This window comes from Seriola aureovittata, chromosome 14 (assembly GCF_021018895.1).
Source record: "Seriola aureovittata isolate HTS-2021-v1 ecotype China chromosome 14, ASM2101889v1, whole genome shotgun sequence".
Taxonomy (NCBI): domain Eukaryota; kingdom Metazoa; phylum Chordata; class Actinopteri; order Carangiformes; family Carangidae; genus Seriola; species Seriola aureovittata.
Genome location: NC_079377.1, coordinates 22,968,293 through 22,990,000, shown reverse-complemented (window position 1 = coordinate 22,990,000; position 21,708 = coordinate 22,968,293). Strand labels below are relative to the sequence as shown.

General features: G+C 40.6%; 1 protein-coding gene across 1 annotated transcript in view; it reads right to left on the bottom strand.

Moving 5' to 3' along the window:
- Positions 1-14,203, bottom strand: part of LOC130181751 (1-phosphatidylinositol 4,5-bisphosphate phosphodiesterase beta-1) — a 26,719-nt gene extending 12,516 nt beyond the window's left edge. Inside the window, exons 1-14 of the mRNA XM_056396155.1 lie at positions 13,726-14,203; positions 10,253-10,330; positions 8,782-8,850; positions 7,476-7,616; positions 7,162-7,241; positions 6,261-6,314; positions 5,091-5,166; positions 4,515-4,615; positions 3,788-3,951; positions 2,362-2,508; positions 1,505-1,662; positions 632-714; positions 455-539; positions 173-338 (exon numbers count right to left, since the gene is read on the bottom strand). Of these exons, the coding sequence (XP_056252130.1) occupies positions 173-338; positions 455-539; positions 632-714; positions 1,505-1,662; positions 2,362-2,508; positions 3,788-3,951; positions 4,515-4,615; positions 5,091-5,166; positions 6,261-6,314; positions 7,162-7,241; positions 7,476-7,616; positions 8,782-8,850; positions 10,253-10,330; positions 13,726-13,824 (1,501 nt within the window). The 5' untranslated portion in view covers positions 13,825-14,203. The remainder of the gene's footprint in view (positions 1-172; positions 339-454; positions 540-631; positions 715-1,504; positions 1,663-2,361; positions 2,509-3,787; positions 3,952-4,514; positions 4,616-5,090; positions 5,167-6,260; positions 6,315-7,161; positions 7,242-7,475; positions 7,617-8,781; positions 8,851-10,252; positions 10,331-13,725) is intronic.
- Positions 14,204-21,708: the final 7,505 nt, after the last annotated feature.

The following is a 21,708-nucleotide window of genomic DNA, read 5'->3' as shown; positions in this document are numbered from 1 at the left end:
CTTTAGCATTAACAGCCATATGAAGCTCTCCCACCCTGAGAGGCGACAGAGCGATTTATTGTCCTGTTTTGTGTTTGGATACAAAGACCGTCGGTGTGTCACAGCTGAAACACATTTCACGTGGATTTCTGGAGAAAAAAAAAAAAAAAGTGATTTTGTCTTTGTGTCTTACCTCCTGTGTTGTTGCTAGGAGACACTGGATCGTTGCTCTGATTGGCAGGTTGGTCCGTCAGTCTCTTGGTGTCGGTGTTGTTGGAGGGTTTGTGGGATTTCTTGTTCTTGATGACAATTTTGCCCATCAGCTCCTGAGGACTGGGCAGGGGGACACCTGACTCCAGCTACACACACACGCACACACACACACACACACACACACACACACAGGACACGACAGTTTAACTTATACATTAGTTGTAGTCAGCGATACTACAGTATATATAGGATTTGTTCTTACAGGGTATTTGTCCAGAGGGTCAATCAGCAGCGCATCTCCGAAAATGGATCGACAGTATTCAGCCATCTTAGCCTGCTGCTTCAAACTGACAGGCGGACAAACAGATAATTAGACAGTTAGTTCATCATCTCGCGCTGCAAGATCAATCAACGCGTAAATAACGAGAGAGATCCTCACGAGTCCACGTGGTTCTCAAAGGAGAGTATGACAGGAAAAGGAGAGGTCTTGAAGGCGCACTCTGCGATGGCTTCGATCACTTCCTGCAAAATAAGAGACACAATGACAACAGCACTGAGAGGACTAGAAAGTAAGTAAAAGCGACTTCAAACCATCACGGATATTTTGAGAAATGTGATAAGACCATACACTGCGTTCGTCACAGGAGAACAAACAATCACTTTCTTTAGTTTTAAATGTCTCCTGTGTTTTCCACGACCAAACTCCGTCACTGCCGAAAGAAAAATTCACCGTCCAACTTGAGTAAACACGTCGAGGTATATATGTTTGTTTAATTCCAGGTAAACTTTCAAACAAACAGCTTAGTCGTAGTTGCCATTGGCCATTTCTACAGGCATTTGTAGCGTTTTCTCAAAGCTTTTTATTCTACAGGTTCTACAAGTAAGTCTCAGCTGGAACATTTCCTCACAGAGGAGATAAAATTAGCCCCAGAAAACAGACAATTTCATAAAATGCAGTGTCAAACAGACAGATAATGCAGTAGATAAGGAACGCTTTCGTCACATGACCTCTGAGAACAGGTTCATATTTTATAAGCAGGTCAGAAACGAAGGGAGGAGCGAGTTCATGTAGGACTTTAAAGACAACCAACCAACTCTAAAACCATCCTGGAGACAGTGAGGAAATCTGAGCTCAGGTGTGACGTCATCAAAGTCTAACAGCTGGATTTTTTGACGCAGGAAGTCTTACAAACGTTATCAAAGTACAAGGAATTGCTAAATTATTATTTAAAAAGGTACATTCTGCCAAATTGCATGACAAGAATATAACAGCTTTAAAGGACTCGTGATGCTCGGGTGTGCCTTGAATCACCTTAAAAGAGATTTCTGACGTCATGGTGAAGCCGTGCGTGATGACAGGTTCCTCCTCAGCGGTTCTTCCTTTCCACACGTCCAGTTCCACACAGCGGCATCCTGCCAGGAGAACCTGCCTGTACATCTCCACTGAGGAGCTGCCTGCCAGCTGGCCCGCTGCGACACGCGGACAAAACATCACAGCATGAGACATAATCACACATTACAGCACAAAGCAACAATTTGTCTACACTCACCATGATTAGAATGACTTTTTAATTAATGACAGGTTGCAAAGAAAATAGATTACGACAATACTGCGGCTGTATTTCCGAGTGAGACCACCCAGAACACAAAGCAAACCTCGGCTCAGGCTCAGGTCCCAGCAGCTGTTGGATCAGTTTCAACCAGTGGTAATGATGGTTAGTTCTGGTAACACAGTCCTGGGTATATATATATATTTCAAACCAAAAAAGAAATTCACAATGCTGCAAACGCATGTCCGATGTGTTAATGGAGGTGCTTCACAGTCACTGTGAAGGACTGCAACGTTTCACAGAGACTGACGTTCTGCTTTGTTCACAGAATTTAAACTGTCATCTTGTAATTTCTCTGCTGTTCGTACCAGCTATGAAGTGAATGATTATATTATATTATATTATATAACAGCTAAGCACTAAAATCAGTCCAGACTGTGGTTCATATTCTTACACGCGTCGAAATAAACCAGCCACCGCCCCCTCACAGCTGCAAAATCCTCCAGGCTGATGTTGTTTCCTCGTCGCGCTTGAAAGTCTTTCCTCACAAACTCCAACAGCAGCATTAATCGTGTTGATGCAAAGTGAGGAGGTGTGTGCATGTCCTGTGTGTGCGTACCTGTCAGGTAGGTATTATGTGATGACTTTATGAAGTAGTGGGACAGGGGGAAGCTCATGTCTTCAGACTGGTCCAGTTTCTCTGGTGGAATGACTCCATTCTCATCACTGGACAGATAACTGGAGAACGCCTGGACAGAAATCATGCCTACACACACGCACGCACGCACGCACGCACGCACGCACGCACGCACGCACGCACGCACGCACGCACGCACACACACACACACACACACACACACACACACACAAAAACGGTTAAAGGAACAAAACATCAAAGCACAAAGTCTTTCATAAAGTCGAAATCTACCAAATATAATGTCCTTTCTCTGTTTAAATATTTCATGAATTCTTAAATGCCCTTTGGGCTGTTTCTTAATATCTTGATGGTTTTTAAACTATCAAAAAAAACGAAAACAAATATTCACTTGTCTTTCCGCCATGAAGCAATGTGTGGAGATTATTACATCTCCCTCAACATGACAGAATAATTCACACCAACAGCCTCTTCTGAACAGACCCATATGAGCCCTTAGATCTGCTTCCCTTCTCCATGAGGTTTAGTTCAAGTAAACTAACTACTTGACGTGGGTTAAGAATTATAATGTCTCATTACTTCCTGTTTTGCTCCTGAATATAAATAAAGGTCATTTTAAAACAATTAAACAGACAACAAATGGTGTAATTCTGCGGAGGACACATCACTCGTTAACTCTGAGGTGAGTGTTTATTTCAGATTTTAATGATATTGTGGTTTTTTTTTTATTATTATTTTTTTAATAAATATAGTGAATCTTAACACAAAAATTAAACATACAAATCAACAAAACAAAAGAGTGTTAGTGAAAATGTTTGACTTCATATCGATGATGGAGAAAACATACTCATATCCTAAAACAGTGTTTTAAATCTTATAATATTTGAAGTAACAGCAGTTTACTAATACGATGACCAAACGATTAATCATGTAGATATGAGTCAGTGAAGTTTTCAGATTCAAGGGAAAACAGAAGCAAAGAGACAGAAGTCTTAGTCTTATTTAGGTGAAAAAAAAGATTCCTACAAGAGTTGGTGCTGGATATTTGAAGTGAGTGCCAAGTTTTCTTCTGGCAGGATCCAACACAAATGTGAGGACCTGAAGTTCTTATTTTAGCAGTTTACTCTCTGTGGGCATGTGGGAGGGTTACAGGAGTATTTTGGTATCAATCCATGTGCACAACACACACACACACACACACACACACACACACACACACACACACACACACACACACACAAACGCACATGTTGCTAACAAACACAGCTGATGACATTTTTACATGTGTAGGAATGTGTTGGAAAAATATCAGAGATGTGTTGTCATGTGTTTGTGTGTGTGTGTGTGTGTGTGTGTGTGTGTGTGTGTGTGTGTGTGTGTGTGTGTGTACCTTGCTTCAGCTGTGCCTGGTCATGCTGGTACCTCTCCATTACAGTGTGCGTCTGTGCAGGACGAAGAGGCGGGTAGAGGATTTCGTTCAGCCTCGGGTCTCTCTGTTTGTTATTGATGAACTCTGTCATCTGATCGACGGACAAGGTCCCGTCCTTCCCTCCTCTGCAGAGCAGAGCAAAGGTCAGGGCTCAGGTTAGAGGGAGGGAACTGCAGGACGTGCACAGATCCTTACAAACAATTCACATTTAAGGCCTTAAAGTATCAAAATGTTAAACGTCGTCAAAGTTTTGCAATGACTTTTTCCCCCGTTAACATCGCTTTCTTTAGACCGGACAATTTAGAACAGACAAATATGATTAAGAAGGAGACGACAACATGAGTTCTGACAAGTGACATGTATTTGTCCTTATTTTTTGACATTTTACAAACTAACGAATACATGGAATGACTGACTTTGAATTTGCTGAACACAATAGATTTAAGACTTTGGTTAACACTCTAACACACTTACATCCTCTCTTTAATCCTCCTCTGTGCACAAGTGGGACACAAGATGAATCATTATTCATCATTCTTCCCATATCAAAGAAATTGGCCCGAAGCAAATAACAACACGCTTAAAAAATCTCATTTTGCAGAGCAGCTTCTTCAACATTAATAAGTCTTTGAGCTTATCTGAGCGCGGCGCCTGTAAATCAGGTGAAGGATTTTTTTTAAACACTCACTGCAGTTTAAAGATGTTGCTGAGCTCAGGACGAGGACACAGGCTGTCCAAAAAGCTCTTGTAAACTTCAAGCGTGAAGTCCTCCAGTTTGATGCCGTCACCCTGTCGAATATATAAGACGTGGACATTGACATAAAGGCAACTGAAACTGCCATCGTCAGAAGCAGTCTGTTAGCCTCCAGCATTCAGCATCTCCTGCTTTATCCTCCTTCTACTTGCTATAAAAAATAAAAAATAAAAAGTTTTAAAACCTTAAACCTTCTCTGTTTGTCTTTCTGTGCTCACAGGAATATTCAATGTGAATATGACTCTTTCCATTTTTTTGCTTTTTACTGGTTGCTTCAAAAATTGATGACCCAGATATCTGAGCTCATTTCACCCCTCCATGCACTGTGAGTCACTCTGGACAAAAAGCTCCAGATAAAAGCCTCGACGGCAAATAGAAAAGCAAGAAATTGAAAAAGTCTGTGTGTCTTACATGTGTTTATCCAAAGGGAAGAGGCAAGAGATTTTAAATCATGTAATCCATGGTATATTTAACTTACTGCTACTAATGATAAAAACAAACTGTGTTTACCCGTCCATAGGGCAGTCTGCAGTTCTCCAAGGCATTCTCCACTTTCTTTCTGTCTGATGAAAACAGTCGGACGATGCTACAACACACATGACATCACACCATTATCAGCTCATCCTTAACCACAGCATGTCACCAACCCCAAACCTACATTTTTACCTCTTAAAATATCTCCCCCCTAATTAAACACCCCAAATTTACTTCTGTAACTCCCCCAAATGTCCTCTGACTCCACAAAACTTCTTCCTTTATCACAATCCCAGAACCAGACTTTAAAGATCCGTATTTTACACTTTTTTTGTGATTTATTTGAAGTGTTGATCCATCAGAAGATATGTTTGTGGTTTTAAGAACCAAAAAGCATCTCAGTGTAGTTTTACATCTCCTCTCTCAGGCTTCTCTCTGGAGCTCTAGTAACAACAGGTCGGTAAGCCAATCAGAAGAGAGGAGGCTCTGAGTCTATCTTCTGATTGGCTGACTGTTTTCTGAGTGATTGAATAAAAATATAGCTGGATTTCAGATTTCAGGTAAAACACTCAGAGAAACCAAATCCTGCGAGTGTTGGATGGTGTTTCTGGGTGGGCGGGGTTTGGGGCATGACTGAGAGCGGTGACTGCTTTGTTGTGACATCACAAAGTTACAGGAAGTCCTGACTGCTCGTTTTAAGGATCAGTTTCTGAATACAGCATTAACACAGAACCTGGACCTGCTTTATAATAATAAAAAAAAAGACATGGACCTTTAAACAATTTCACCCCAACAATGTGGATTTCCTCAGTGTGTTTCCCAACCACTCTCAAACCCTATCCTTTGACTTCCAAGAAATATCAACTGACCTTAATTCTGCTCCTGGTTTGCCTCTAAAATCCATCATAACTGTATTATCCGTCTCATGCTCTGGCAGTGGTTGATTACCAGGTCAGAGCTGAATTAAGCACCTCCATGAATCCTGTCCCTGTTTTTGCTTTCCCAAGTGCACATGGAATTAAGTTTATTTTTGGAAGCGAGGGACAGGAAAGAGCAAAGTTTAAGTTTGTGCGTGTCTCTGCAGATTTCGCCAGGCTATTTTCTCACATCCTCAGCCATCGGCTCTAACATGTGCCTCAAAGTTAACTTCCAGACAGAACCATTGATTAAAGATTAGGAAAGTAATGGGAATGATCAGTGACTCACTTCTTGACGGGGATTCTCCCCTCTGCGTTCGGCTGGAGAGTTAACTTGACATACCTGAAACACAGAGATACAAGGACTGTCAGATGTAAATCACAATGTCGGATCTCAAGGCACTACCCAGCAACATGAGGAGGAGTTTAATATAAAACCTATCAGTGAATATGAGAAGAATTATTGTGATCATCAACAATATTTGTTGTCTTGAGGGAAAAAGAAAGTGTACTTTATCAAATGGAGGTCTGTGGGATAAGCCACACTTTGGATATCGTAGCTGCAAAAATATTTCTGACCTTTGAAGTAATATTTCAAGGTAGGTAGAAATTTAGTAGAAAATGATTCTTTCAAGATAAAGTTATGTTTTGATGGAGGTCACAGACACATCTGAATTATTCTGGTCGCAGATCTAAGAAAAGGTGGGAACAACATCGTCGGTGCCACAGATGCTGAATCCTAGATTTCACCAACGTAGCAGCCGAATGTCTATTAACTTCCTAACACTTCCTTCACACACACTGCGTGGACACAGTAGCATTACTAGTCCGTCTGAACATAGTCTCTTGATCCTAAACCATGATCCTCACTGTTGGTTTTAGTCTTTTTTGGGGGGATTTGCAGACAATAAGAAAGATAAAGAATAGCACCAGACTCATCCTTTCAATAGGCCGAAGATGAAGTGTGTTTGAAGAGTGTACAGGCATGTAGCTGTTTTACTATATTCGTGGGGTCAGAAAAAACGGTGACTCAGCTGTTTCAGGGTTAAGACTCGGTTTTAGGGTTAGAATCATCAGGGTTAGGGGGGTTAGGCAATGATGGGTCACCACAAATATAGTAAGACAAGGGTGTGTGTGTGTGTGTGTGTGTGTGTGTGTGTGTGTGTGTGTGTGTGTGTGTGTGTACTCACGCTTTCAGCAGACTGCGGTCTCTGTTGAGATTGTGGCTCAGCAGATTGGAGGACAGAGAAAACAGTTCCTCACACCACACCTAGTGAAATCAAATTATCATCATCATCATCACCATCATCACCGTCATCATCGTCGTCATCGTCGTCATCATCATCATCATCATCATCATCATCATCATCATCATTTGCCTTGTCTGGTTTTATTCCTATTGTAAAGCACTCTGTAACTTTGTTAAGAAAAGTGCTGTGTAAATAAAGTTTATTATATCAATCATCATCAGTCTCTGACATCATCACCGCGCTGAGCTCAGCACCTTGGCCTCGTCCTCCTGTGAAGCGATGAAGTTGAGCTGGTTGACGTTTACGAGGTCTGAAGCCGTAACCACGGTAACCATGCGGTTCTCCAGACGGCCAACCAGGTTTCCCACATCCAGCAGCTCCCGCAGCTTGGCCTCCTATTGGACGACACAGAATGAAAGCTGTCGGCCGCTGCAGGCTCGCAGAGAGGAGACGCACGAGGTGAGGGCAGACCGATCATCCATCAAAAATACAAAGCGTTCTGCTCTTGTGGTGTTACAGAGGATGATGTGTCTCACATACAATCAAACTTTATATCCTGTGTGAAATGTTGTATTTTAAAGTTTAACAGCTTAGAAATGTGTTTGCAAAGACACAATAGTTTTGTCTCTTTGAACTCAGCCATCTGAAATATATGTGGTCACCACATTTTTCACCAAGCTAACGGTACATGTGGCTTTTTCTTTCTTGACTGACGAAGCCAAACCGGCAGTCTTCTGCAAACTGGCAATATGTTGGGTTTTGGAGGTCACATGGGCTCACACCTGCACTACAATACACCTCCAATACACCTCCAATACACCTCCAATACACCTCCAGTTCTTCCAATTTTTTAATAAACTTTATGTTTATGTTAAGTCATAAATTAATCTTATGTGAGTCTGCTTTGGTATATCATTTTTATAAACCTAATTCCAACAAACTCTTTCTGTTATTGGAGCTGAAACAATGCGATCATCTATTGCTGTCTCTTCTTCTACCTTATGTGTCAAGTTTTTCAATGCAGTTATTTTTTTTTTAAAGAATTTGTTGAATTCCCACCTCACATAAAGATGTGAACATCAGTTTCTGGTTGACAAAATAAATGCACAGGTAGTGGAGGAACAGAGCGAGGACATTATCGGAGAGTTGTGAAGCAGCCTTTGTGAACATGATTTAAAATGAACAATAAACATAATATTGTTTCTTGAGGATTTTTGAGCAACATATGCAAAGAGCTTTTGTAGTGGTAGAAATCCAAAACACAATGACAGGACATAAGCAGCTTCAAAGCATTAAATAAAAAAGAATAAAACACAGATAAGAAAGGGATTGGTTAAAGATAAAAGCCAAACTATACTACTAATAATACCAGCTACAAGTGATAATACAAGTACAAAGTAAATCAATACTGTTCAGTGAGAGGTCACTGAGAGGTCAGTGAGATGCAGCGGGCGAGGAGAGAAGTGTCTCTAAGGAGAGAGGCAATGCAGGAAGGAGAAAACATAGACCTGACACACAAAGGTGAAGCAGAGGTGAACGGATGCAGAGAGGTGACGGTACCTTCGGTGTCTTGGTGCTTCGACCCGTTCTGACGTCTTTGACGAGGGTCAGGTCCAACAGCTCTGTGTCCTAATGGAAACACACACACACACACAGTCAGCTGTTATCTGGCAGGTAAGTGCTTCATCCTGTTTCCTGCTAAGGATTTAAGCCCACCTGGAGAGAAAGAGAAATTGAGCATGTGGATTTGTGACAATCAATGATTACATGCTGTCTATATGCCTCTCCGTGCAATTCCTATTCAGTGTTGTTCCTGCAGCTTTTCATCATACATATATCTGTACAGGTTCTGTATATACACATATATATATATATGTATATTTATATTTATAGCACGAACATTTACAGTGTTCACATCCAGTACATGTTTGATGAATTGACTGTATACTTGTTTGGCAGTATTAAAATGTAAATGACATGTTCATGGTTATTTTGGCTATTTGCAAGTTTTTCTTTAACACATACGCTCATGTGCGAAAGAGAAATTTACCTACTGCATGCTTTGAAAAGAACAATCGGCTCTGATGTGTGAAACATTAACGATGATTAACCAAATCATGTTTTTTAGAAATCGTGCAACAGTTTTAAATTAAGAGCCAAAGTGAAACCTCGAACTTCCTCGATCAAAATCCAACCTTGGAACAGTCTCTCTCAATAGCATAGCGTACGGCTAGCGTCGGGGGTTTACAACAGAATTGTATGTTATTTTACAAAATATCTAATGTTGCTGTTAATGTTTTGAAGGGGTCTATAAGAAACAACATGTCCCACCAGCCCTTGACGTTCGCAGCCTTAAACGTCACGGCTCGAGAGAAGAGGTGAATCCATGGGCGAGACGAATTATATGTTATAACCTATGTAAATGATGCCATTTTAGCTCCTGAGTTTGTTACTTTTCTGTGCCAAGATATCCTGAAATGTATCTATGACATTAATACTACAAGCAAAAAGAAGGAATCTGCTCAAAAATCCATTTCTTTAAAGTTTAATTGGAGTCAGTATAACATGGTTACCTCTGTTTCACTATTGAGTTAGCATCAGCTTAACTGTTAGCAAGAATCAACTGCATCAAGTGTTGTTGCCAAGGAAACCTGCAGCTATTACCTGTTACCTGCAAATTAACAGTGGTTAAACTGTTGAAATGAACTAATGACCATGGCTTCAACTAATATGTTAATAGTTGATGCATGTTATTTAAAATGGAGATTTCAATTCATTAGGTAAAGTGTGCATAAAATGAGATGGTAGAGATACATTTAGCGAATATGATTTTGAAATGAGTCTGAATCAAGTCCAAATTACGATGTTTACTGAACTCTGCACATTCATGAGTCAAACTGGGACTTCATCGACTACCATGACTCTTTTTAAGCTATATTTGTTCCTCATCATCTGGCCAGTCAACAATATACAAGTAGATCTATATGTAGAGGCATTTCAAGACCATGTGTGTCTCAGTGTATATGCGTACCTTGTTTTGTTCAGTCCAGTAGAGGTAAAATCCATGTGGATCCACGTACAGAGTCACTGGAGTAACAGTTGACAGATCCTGAAGTGGAACCAGTGAAAACATTAAGAAAACCTCAAGAATTACGACAAGAGCAAACAGCTTTCAAAAAGAAAAAAAAAAAGCAGTGTCCTTCATAAAAAGTAAAAATCTCCTCCCACAGTGCAATGGATCAATGTTAACTGATGAAATAGGAAAGAGGTTGTGAACACATTGTTATATCATCACTTTTTAACTTGATATGAATAACTTGTTAGCGAACTGTTGCTCAGTTACACATCCACCAGTTATGGAGCAACATTATCATTGACATTGAATCACGTTTCCCTCTCTTTTAGCTTTGTTTTATTATGTTCACCAGCTGGTCTCTAACTGAGTTGTCTGCTGTTTTGCTGCTGAGCAGGTAGCGGATAGTTGGCTTTTGCTGTTGCTGAAAATAATATGTGAGAGCGACGAGAGTGAAGCAGAGCAGTAAAGTTGAGGGCCAGACAAGCTAAATAATGAGCTGAAACTCACTGTAAAGCTCTGTAAAGCCGAGGGGAGCTGCGGATTCAGGTGATAATTCTCTGTAGGTTCATCACTACGAGTGACACAGATTTCACAATGTCTTTTTATACATTGTTATGATTAAAATATCAATTATAGCTGCTTTAAGTAGCCATATATAAAAACTACTTTTACTCAACACTATATATTTCAGTTGTCATAAGTGTCCAGAATCAGTAAACACTTATGAGTGGGCTCATTAAACAGGAAACACCATGGACACAACATAACTCCTCCATGTTTCAGACTAATGTTCTGTTAAGTTGTCACGACATCCAACTTTGTCCCTGTTGCCATAGTAACCCACCATGACAGTTTCTAATTGGCTCCAGGTGGAACCAAACAGTGCAGCTGTCCTCATGTTTTGTTGTTTGAAAAATTTTTGCACTTCATATGAAATGTGTGTTTCAGAGGACGAGTTCATGTGGCGAGCAGCTGTCGACTGCTGCTAAAAAACAAAACGAATCTTTGTTAACATATGCAATACCACTGGCTAATAAGAACGCACAGCAAACAAATTAGATTATAATATCTAAAATAAACTGGGACTACAACATTTGATTCCAAAAATGATAAAATCTTGACTGTTGTATGTGTATGTTTTCCATCTTACAGCAAAACTGCTGAAGTCAGAATGAACTAAAGACAAAAGCAAACTGTTGAACAAGTGGTTTGTTTTAATTGGTTCAATAGTCAGTAGTTGCACAGAAGTGGGCCGAAATATAATGGCTTCCAAATTTCAGCTAGAATATGGTTCACATTTACATATCTAGAGTCAAAGATGAGAAGTTACAAGGTTTCAGGTGATAGGTCAAACATAAAAACCTGACGTTCAGAAAATTCAGCTGAATGGAATCAGTGGTGCATTCACAATAACTGAGAATAAGAAAATAAAACAGGACCCAGGGAGGAGCCTTGAGGTACCTCACAGGTAATTAATTTATGAATGTCCACATGTTCAAATGACAGAAAAGTAAATGTATACAGGGTGTATACAGTGAGAAGATTACCAGGTATAGTTATCTTAAATATAAAATTTACTAAAGTGATGAGTTTGACCAGCATAAGTGTTTTCAACCTGAGAAAAACCCAATCAACATTTGACCATATATGGATTTTTGTTTAATGACACTCACATAGACAGATGCAATAATAAAGACTTCATAGTGAATGACTGATTAAAATAAGTGACTAAGGTTAAGAAAATATTTTCATAAATGATTAATCATTTCAAGCAAAACTTTCAAACAATTTACAGGTATCAGCTTCTCAAATGTGAATATTTGTTCAATTGTTATTAAAACAATTGATAATGAAATGAATTGTTACTACCTTGCCATAGGTTTTCTGTGTGTTAACTTCATGCAGAGCAATGGAAGAATGAGCTCAATAGAAACTAAAAGAGTTAAAGTCTTGAAAACTAGATATTGAGATATTGATTGCGAGGCTTCAACCTTATTGATATCGTACTTCAGTGTTACAACCTTCTTCAAATTTACAATTAATCAGATTATGCAGACCCAAATAATATGGAGTAAACCTTGGGCTTTTGGGGCCCCTGGGGTTCTGGGGACCCAAGGTAGTTGTCCGCATTGCTCAGTCGGTGATGTAGCCTTGAGTTTTTCAATTAAGTTTGGGGTCATTTAGAAATTAGAAACAGATCTGCAGTTTCTATGAAAGGTCACAGACTGTAAAAAGCACATTTGGTGACCTGCTTTAGGAAACCAGCTGTGTTTTTTTTTTTTTTTTATACTGGCAGCATCTCTTGTGGTAAAACAGTCTGCTATAATATTTGTACAGATGTCAGTGCTTATGAAGTTCTGTACATGTCTTTGCATATGTTTGAAAAGGTCATGGATTGTGCTGTCTGAGCGTCTCACCTCGTCACGGTGCAACCTACATTCAGAAGAATAAAAAAACTCGAAGGAAAAGCTGAGAAGATGGTTAACTAGATCCCAGGTTGTCACTCGTTGGCATGGCAACCGATTCTATTTTTCATAAAGCTCAGCTCTACATGTTATTCAAATATCAACACAAACACACACACACACACGGTGAATAGATTCAACAGTATATTGGATTAGTTCTTCTGTAAGTATGATTCATGATATTATATAGCTCAATTCACTGATACACACACACGCACGCACACACACACACGCACGCACGCACGCACGCACGCACACACAGCCAAACAAACATCCATTCTTCCTCACACACATCAGATCTGTTTAGGTGGTGGTAACCATGCCAGTTACCATGGCAACCGGACAGCACGTTTCTCATTGTCAGGGCTCTGTACTTCAGCATACCAACACACACACACACACACACACACACACAGAGCTCTGCAAATATCTCCAATTATGCATTTGACTGTGACACATGAAGGCACTGGAGGAGTTGTGCGTGTGCGTCTTTTAAGCGCACGCACACACACACACACACTACAGTAAATGCATACTAATAGATTCCATACCAACAGGTGGCAACAGAGAAACTGACCACAATTGCATCTCACGTGCACACACTTGCACTAACGTGCACACACACACACACACACACACTCTCGTCACTGTCTTGTTGGCATCTAATCCACAGGTACTTACTGCCAAAGCTCAATCAACAAATGAATAGTAAACACATCTGACAACATGGCACATTTCCTCCTCTTCCTCCTCTTAATGTCTCACTCCAATTCTATTCAACTGGATTCGATCCAGTTAAGCATGATGATCATATTCTTATGTTGAGAAACATATGCATCTATCTGAAAAATTAGTTAAACAAAAATAATGAATGAAATTGAAAAAGGAGAAAATAATAAAAGATGCTTGGCGTGCGCTTCTGTTTGATGTTTTTAAGTACTTAAGGAAAACGAGTGTCCTTACCTCGTCCCATTTAATGAAGTTACTTCCATTCCTCAGTGTGTGAGAGACGGAGGGAGTCTGGAGTTTCAGTGCGTGGACCCCCGGCTGGGCGCTCGCCATGGCTTCACACACATTCACACGCGCGCTCTCACACACACAAACTGGAGATGCTCCGGCTCAGACACTCGGATGCTGCATCTCTGTCAAGTCCGAGTCCAAACTCCACAGAAGTCAGGCAGAGATGCTCAGCTGCAGCACCATCCCCTCTTCCTCCTCCTCCTCCTCACATTTGCTCCTGTCTTTTGGCTGCACTTGTCTCGTCTTTCTCTCTCTTCACTCTTTTTTTTTTTTTTAAATTTCAGTGCTTCTTCCACTCTCTCCTCTTCCACTCTGCTACGTCTCCTTCCTCTCTACTCTCTTTTCTTATCCCTCCCTCTTCTCCTCTTCCTCCCTCCCTCTGCCCATCTCCCCCTCTCTTCTCTGTTGGTGCTGCATCTCACAGAGAGACAGACTAAAACAGATGCCTTCGTGGGAGACAGGATACGTGTGTGTGTATGTGTTAGTGTGTGTGTGTGTGTGTGTGTGCGTGCACTGCCTCCACAAATTGACTCATCGGCGACATGCGCACAATGGCAGCTTCCCACAGATGGGGGAGGGATAAGAGAGGGAGAGCAGGAGCGACAGAGAGAGATAGAGAGAAAGAAAGAAAGAGTGTGGGAGAGATGGAGAGAAATGAGTGAAGAAGTGGAAGGGTAGTAAAGGAGAGAGAGAGAGAGCGAGAGAGAGAGAGCGAGAGAGAGAGAGTGAATAAAGAGCAAGTGGGAGAAAAAGGAAAGGGAGTGGGCGATTTAGTCGAGAGTGAATCAAACCAAACCAGGATTACGGTCAAATAAGGCCACATATGATTTACACTACATTGCCAAAAGTATGTGGACACACACATTACACTAGCATGTGACTCTCACTCCTAACGGGTATTAACCTGCTGCTGTGGTGTTGGTGTCTGATGGGGTTGAGGTCAGGGCTTTGTGCAGGATAGTACTACTACTGATTCTAAGTCTAAGTCTTTGATTTATTGTCTTGATATCAGATTCAATAAATCACATTCTCATCAATCATTTGGTGGTAATAAACAATGTATTTAGAGGTAGCCAATTGATGATGCATTCACCTCATAATAATTAATGACATATTGGAAGTGGTATTTATAATGTTGATTCTGGCCCTGGTTTTATTTGGAGTTCCACTGAAATCAAACGTTATAGTATCTCCAACCCCCACCTTTCAGGGCCTGGCTTTATGCACGAGCGAATTATCATGTTGACACAGGAAACAGCCACAAAGTTAGAAAACGCTATGTCTATAATATCATTGTTTGCTGTCGTATTGAGATTTCCCTGAACAAGAACTATGGGGTCTCGGCCAAAAGTATTTACAGTGTAGACTGTATTTAAAATACACATGCTGGCGTTAGATTTTCATGTTGACAAACACAGCTGATTATAACAGAGGAAGGAAGAGAGTGGGCGAGACATTGGAGATTGAATAATTGACGATATTGTAAAACAACAGTGTCTCCCTTTTGGTGTATGAACACTCCAGTAAATGAGAGATCATGATTAAGAGTGAGAGTCTGTGTGTGATGATTCAGAGGAGCAAGCTGCAGATAAGGACACGACCCTGTGACTGTCTGTAATATCTGCCACTGTTTGTTGTGTTTGAACAAATCCAGTCGTGTTTCTGTGAAGCAATCTGCGTAAAACATCTGAAGTGTTTGCTGAGCAGCAGACAACAAAAATAAAATACTAATACTCATAAAAATGCATCTCCGCTGATTTCACGGGGATGTATGTCAGCTGACACATTTATCTCTTTGTGCGGATGCAGCTAATGATTATTCACAGACTCTGCAGTTTTTATTGGAACCTTTTTTAAAAAAAAAAAAATAGAAAGTAGCTTTGATGAAAAGTGTTCACGGTGAGGTCGGTGGATTATCCAGACTAGCAGAGACAATATTCTTTAATGAAGCCCATTTCTGCCAGAAAAAGTAAAAATCGTAAAGAAAGTTATGAATAATGAAAATGAACCTGTTGTAAAATCATTTAAATTGACTAAAAGTTTTGACATTGTGTGTCAAAATCATAAAAGCAAGTCATAACTATGAGGTAGTGAGTCCAAATCTTTTTCTTAATATCTTGCAAGTCCAAATTTTGACTTAATCACATATCTTTTTTTTTTTTTACAATGTCATAATTTCAACTTAATTTCTTCTTATTCCTAGTGAATTTCCTGTCAACTGACAAACTGATTATGTTGTTTCACTTCTATCTCATTCAGTTAAATGTTTGTTTTCCAAAAGCACATACACTCATAATGACATGTACTACTTTTCTTCCAGTGCCGTTAGTGCCTTAGCAATAAGCCACAAAAACACATGACACTCATTACCAACCACACAACTCTGCCTTTGCACTTGCAATGCAGGGAGATATTGATTTCCACATGTGGACTTTTAAAGACACAAGAGCGTAGAGCATTCTGCAAATGCCGCAGCATGACCCTGTGACCTTCACACTTCCCTCCACGTAGATATAACGCTTCACACACTCTTTCGAAGCCCACTTTACCAGCCTGCAGCCTCCTACACACTCACACTTTTGTGCATTGAAAAGACACGTGCAGAGACTGATGTTGCCATGATACTGTGAGTTCGTACCTGATGCTGTTAAGTCAGCGCCAGAGCCCAATTTATCAAATATACAAAAACCGTCAGATATCCAAAATAAACATGATGTTTTGAAAACACGGTGCGTGAGAGCTGATCGTCAATCGTCATCAGATCATAATTATAGACAAATATGAAAAGGGATTTTGAATCTACAGAACAAAAACAGTGCTGTTTAATTTAGATAACGCTCTCGGATAGTTCACATAAACACAGCAGGTGCTTTGCTTCAGCAAACACTGGGGGAGCGCTGAACAGCTCCATGGCTGTCAGCACAAAAGAGCAGTTAAGGTGCTCTGTGCTGCAGCTCGGTGAGATGAGTCGGAGGCACCGAGGAGCTCCCACAGCTGGGGTGGGAGGTTTGGTCTCAGCTGGATTCAGTTCAGGATCTTCCTCTGAATTTGCATACAGAGAGTCCAGTGGACGGGGTGAACGCACAGTACCATCAGCAGTTAACTGCTGCCTGTTTACGGCAGTTGTGGGGCAGAGGGTCCTCCTATGGATTTCTTCTCTACATGAATAATTTAAGACTGAATATCATGATAACAGCATCTGGTCTTCACGTTCCTCATGGTAATCGTTTTAGATTTATTAAGAGACAACAAAGAAAAAACAAATACCCAGTTTAATCATATAATCAAGAATCAGAGCTTTAAGTTTTTGTGTATTTTAACTGAAAAAGTTTGTTTTACTGGCTGCAGATCCATTAAAACACACACACACACACACACACTGCACAAATTGAAACAAATACAAAATAGTTGTATTGCAATCAAACTTTCATTTTCAAAATCAAAAATGTGGATTAATTGTCAGATCTAATAGTATAGTATGAAGATCAAATATAAAGATCAAAATATCAAAATTAGGTTTCACAAAGAGACTCCTACAGAGAGTTGTTGAACAGTGGCACTTCCTGTATATCGTGTCTCATACAATCTTTCAATGCAATGGACAATTACAGTACTTTAATAAATATAATTTAATAATTTGAGTGTTCCTTCAGTTCTGGGTAAAATCCTGTCAGATAATCGTCTTATTTCAGGGTTTGTTTACAACCTCACTGTCTGACTGGCTGTGCTGCTCTCCCTGCTAAGCGCCGCACTAATGATGTCACCAGTTCTCAGCAGGAAACAAACAGAACACCGCTACAAAAAAAACAAAACAACTACAAAAATAAGACTCGGACTGTTCAATAAAAAACAGTTTTCCTTCAAGAAGCTGTTTTTGTAATTTGCTGCACCCGGAGTTACCAGCTGCAACCCACCAACACAAACACAAATGTTTCCACACACGCGTGTACACACACACACACACGATTCAAGACACTCCTACTGCCCACACACTGGCACTCACACAGACAGAGGCGCACACGTGCACACACAAACAGGCACATGCACTAACACACATGTATATACACACATTTGCACACACCCCAGTCTTCACCAGCAGATCTCCGTGCTGGGAGCTTATATAAGGGAGAGTGGGAGGCTGAGAGCTATTTCAGGACCAGAAAAGACGTAAGTGTGCATGTGTGTGTGAGCCTGTGTGTGTGTGTATGTGTGTGTATGGCCATAGTACCCATATGGATTTTTATTGGTGCTGCTGTGTGTAGGCCTGCTGTAAGGACTATAAGGACTCTGATTCAGTGGGTTTCATAACTAGTCAAGTTTGAAGTGAAGTTTGGCTCAGAACCTCTGGCAGTTCAGAGTCTCTGTGCCTACGACACGTTCAGTGACACCCCAGAGTTGCCTGCACACACACACACACACACACACACACACACACACACACACACACACACACACTTTAAAATGCAGCCGTCCCACAGACCTGCGTAGCAATTGGAGAATGCCTACATGTTTACTTGTTGTAACTACAGACATGTCAAGTGCATCCGGATGTTGTGGCAGCAGTAGCCTTTCCCCACCAGCTCTGATGAGAGCCTTTCCAAAAACCTTCTTTTAATTGCAGTCTTCTCCCCAACAAAAGCCCACTGAATTTCCTGTGATCTCTGCAAAACATTTTAAAAGGGCTGGCTCAGTATTTCCTGTCTGTAAAAGCTATCCACAGCATGTTTATTGAGGATCGTACAGAATAAGAAGGGGACAGAGTCTGAAGACACGATGCTGCTAAGTTTTGTAAATGAAATTGTTCTGTAAATACCAGAAATCTCAGTCATGGATCAGATGAAACCAAAAACTATCTGCATGGCTGTGTAGCACCAGAGTTGAGTGAAAATGTTTTTCAGCACTGGGTCGGTCCACCACTGTTCACACTGTCATATCTCATCAAATATTGGACATTTTGCACGAATATTCGTGGCCTACAGAGGATACATCCCAATGACTCTGCTGCATTACTTGTTCTGAAAGGAGAACACAGGGATATCAACAGCATCGCACAGCAAGTGATAGCCTTTATCAAATCAGACAAGACAAAAATAACAGACGTCAATTTAATCTCAGTTCCTGCTCAGTAAAATAAAAAGGACAGCAAAGAGCGCCCCCCCCCCCCCACACATATCGTCGGGCAGAGATAAGGTTTCCTTTGCTCTGGAGGAGACAGGATCTCTCACTTAATGCAGGACTGACTGAATCAGTGAACGGTAGCCGGAGGCCTGTGCTGACATAAGCATACAGATCCAAAAGTTTGTCCTTGTTAGTGTGATTCAGCCTGTCTGTGGGTTCTGGAGAGCTGGGCTGTGAAGTGTGAAGGCACATTTGGCTGCTCTCGCCTCCATCACTAAATCATCTGTATCAATGTTAGAGAGGCTCTTTTAGCGGTTTGTTGCAGCAGCTTTGAAAGCTCAAAAACAAGGACGTCTTCGTTGACGTCTTGTTGAAAGTGGAAGTGCAGTTGTCAAACACAACCAGGTTTACAAAGGTTGATTTACAACTACAAACATTGTAATTATTTGTGAACATCACTTTACAAGCTCAAAATCATCTTGACCCTAATTTGAGCCTGGATACACGTATAGTTAGTCAACAACAGTTGTTTTTAAAAACATCTGCTAACTAATACACATCTCAGCATGAAGCAGGCTATGTTAAACATTACATGGTTGTGGTTTCACTGGTAGTTTACTAATTGTAGAGCTTTAGTCAGTGAAGTAAACAGTTGTTACTGAGTAGTTCCTCATTACTCCATCACGATAAGTTCCTGAACAACAAATCTGAGCCAGCATGTTTCCAAACAAGTATTTTAATTGTAATATTCAAGCCAAATATATTAATAATCACATATCATTTTGTAGTTTAAATCATTGGGCGCATGACTTACCATTTCTTGCTGGTTTTGGCGACAGCAAGGTGTGGTTCCAGCTGAGGTGGATTCTGCCATCCCTATGACATATATAACAGAAGGAAAAATAAGGACATGTTTAGCAGCTCCAGAACATAAGATGTATAAATCATCCATTTAAACCTTATTTAGCATATACTGTAATAAAAACAAGACTTTATGACACTTTATTTACACATACAAAGCACAAAACTGTAAAACCTGGTGGTCAAAATCCCTGCAAGTGTGTAACACTCAGGTTACAAGTTAAATTCAGGTGTGAAAATAGGAGCCAAATTGTACTTGTAACGTCAGTGTCATACACTTGCAGATTTATGAAAGCAAGAGCATACTGCATGACACATGGGTGGTCCTTGGCAGGCTATAGCAGCATGAGGAGAGATGACAAAATCCCAAAGACAGACTCAGAAAAAAAGGTTTATTGCCAGGTAGGTTTTCAACTACATGGTATTTGGCTTGGTGTAGTATGCAATTAATGTATTCATAGGAAATAAAAGTAAAATACTACAACAGTCAAATATAAAAACCATACAACACAACGATGCACAAAAGTGTTTGAGAATGACAAAACTCCTGCTGGGCAGAATGTGCAAAAGATCACAGTAGAGACAATATCTGTCATGTGCAGCGATAATACCTCAGGGTGTTGATGAGGCCAGATGCAGAAGAAAAGGCAGGTGTTGGTCCATCATTGGTGATTAGACTGGAATTCTGCCACACACACACGCACGCACGCACGCGCGCGCGCGCACGCACACACACACACACACACACACACTAACCGCTTAAACGTCTGTCGACAACGTCAATATCAATGTTTGTCGTTACAGTTTCAGTTGTTGCACTGATTATACTTTTAGCTAAAAGGCTAACATTGATGCTACTCACCAGGCTAACAGGAAAGTTGCGAGCTCGGCATCAAACCGCATCTCTTCACTCTCAGGAGCTTCTCCAGCGGTGGAAAGCCACACCGGGATTTACTCGTGTTGCTTCTTTTCTTTGCTGTTAAACGTGGTTTCTTGTCGGCAGCGGTCCTGCGGGATACAGATGAATATTACCTTTTAGGCGGTTCAGCCATTCCTGCGTTTCTGTGATGCTAACTTCAAGCTCTGCCGGAAGTTGTTCTTCGTGGGACTGAGGGCAGACTTGACGCGCCACTGACTCACACAGCCTCTAGTGTCACAAAGTGGTATTACAACACAGGAAAGGTCGGTGCTGGCTGGTGACCATGCTCATCTCAGTAGATAACTGAGAAAGAACAGATGGAGGTCTTGATCATGACATCATCACTGTAGCTGTTTCACACACTGTTGATAGTGTTAATTCATTTTTGAACTTTTTTAATTAATGTTCTGGCCACATCTTATATTGCACCTTTACAGCACAACCACCAAAGATGACATTTTTTTTATATCATGCAGAAAATTAAACAAGAGCAGAAATGATGACATAATTACAGAAGATTGCGCCGGTAGAGGATAACACTAAAAGTACTTGAACATTCCTGGAGAACTTTTGAATGTGCCTGCTGCTCGGTGCGTGTACTTCATTCCTCACGTTTCAATCTGAACAAAAGACGTTACTTTCAGTTTAATTCATGTCTAGAGACTTATCCCGACACTGACCTCAGTAACTGCAGCTGTCCCTCAAAAAGCCTTTTGAAGCCGTCACGACTGGCCACAATAACCTCACACTGATGGTTTCAAACACAAATTTGTCCCAACCATAGCAAGACATGTATACACACACGTACATGCACTTACAGAAGTTGATCTGTTATAAAGCTATACCACTATATCTCCATATAGATGATAACTGAGTTATTCTGTGAAGCAGGTGCCATTTGGGTCTGCAACATTAGATAAGATGCATATGGCACAAAAATGTGCAAAAGTGTGTTTCCAAATCTTAAAACCATTAAGTCAAGTACTCTTGCCACGATGTTAAATGAGAAAATACTACTTACAAAGACT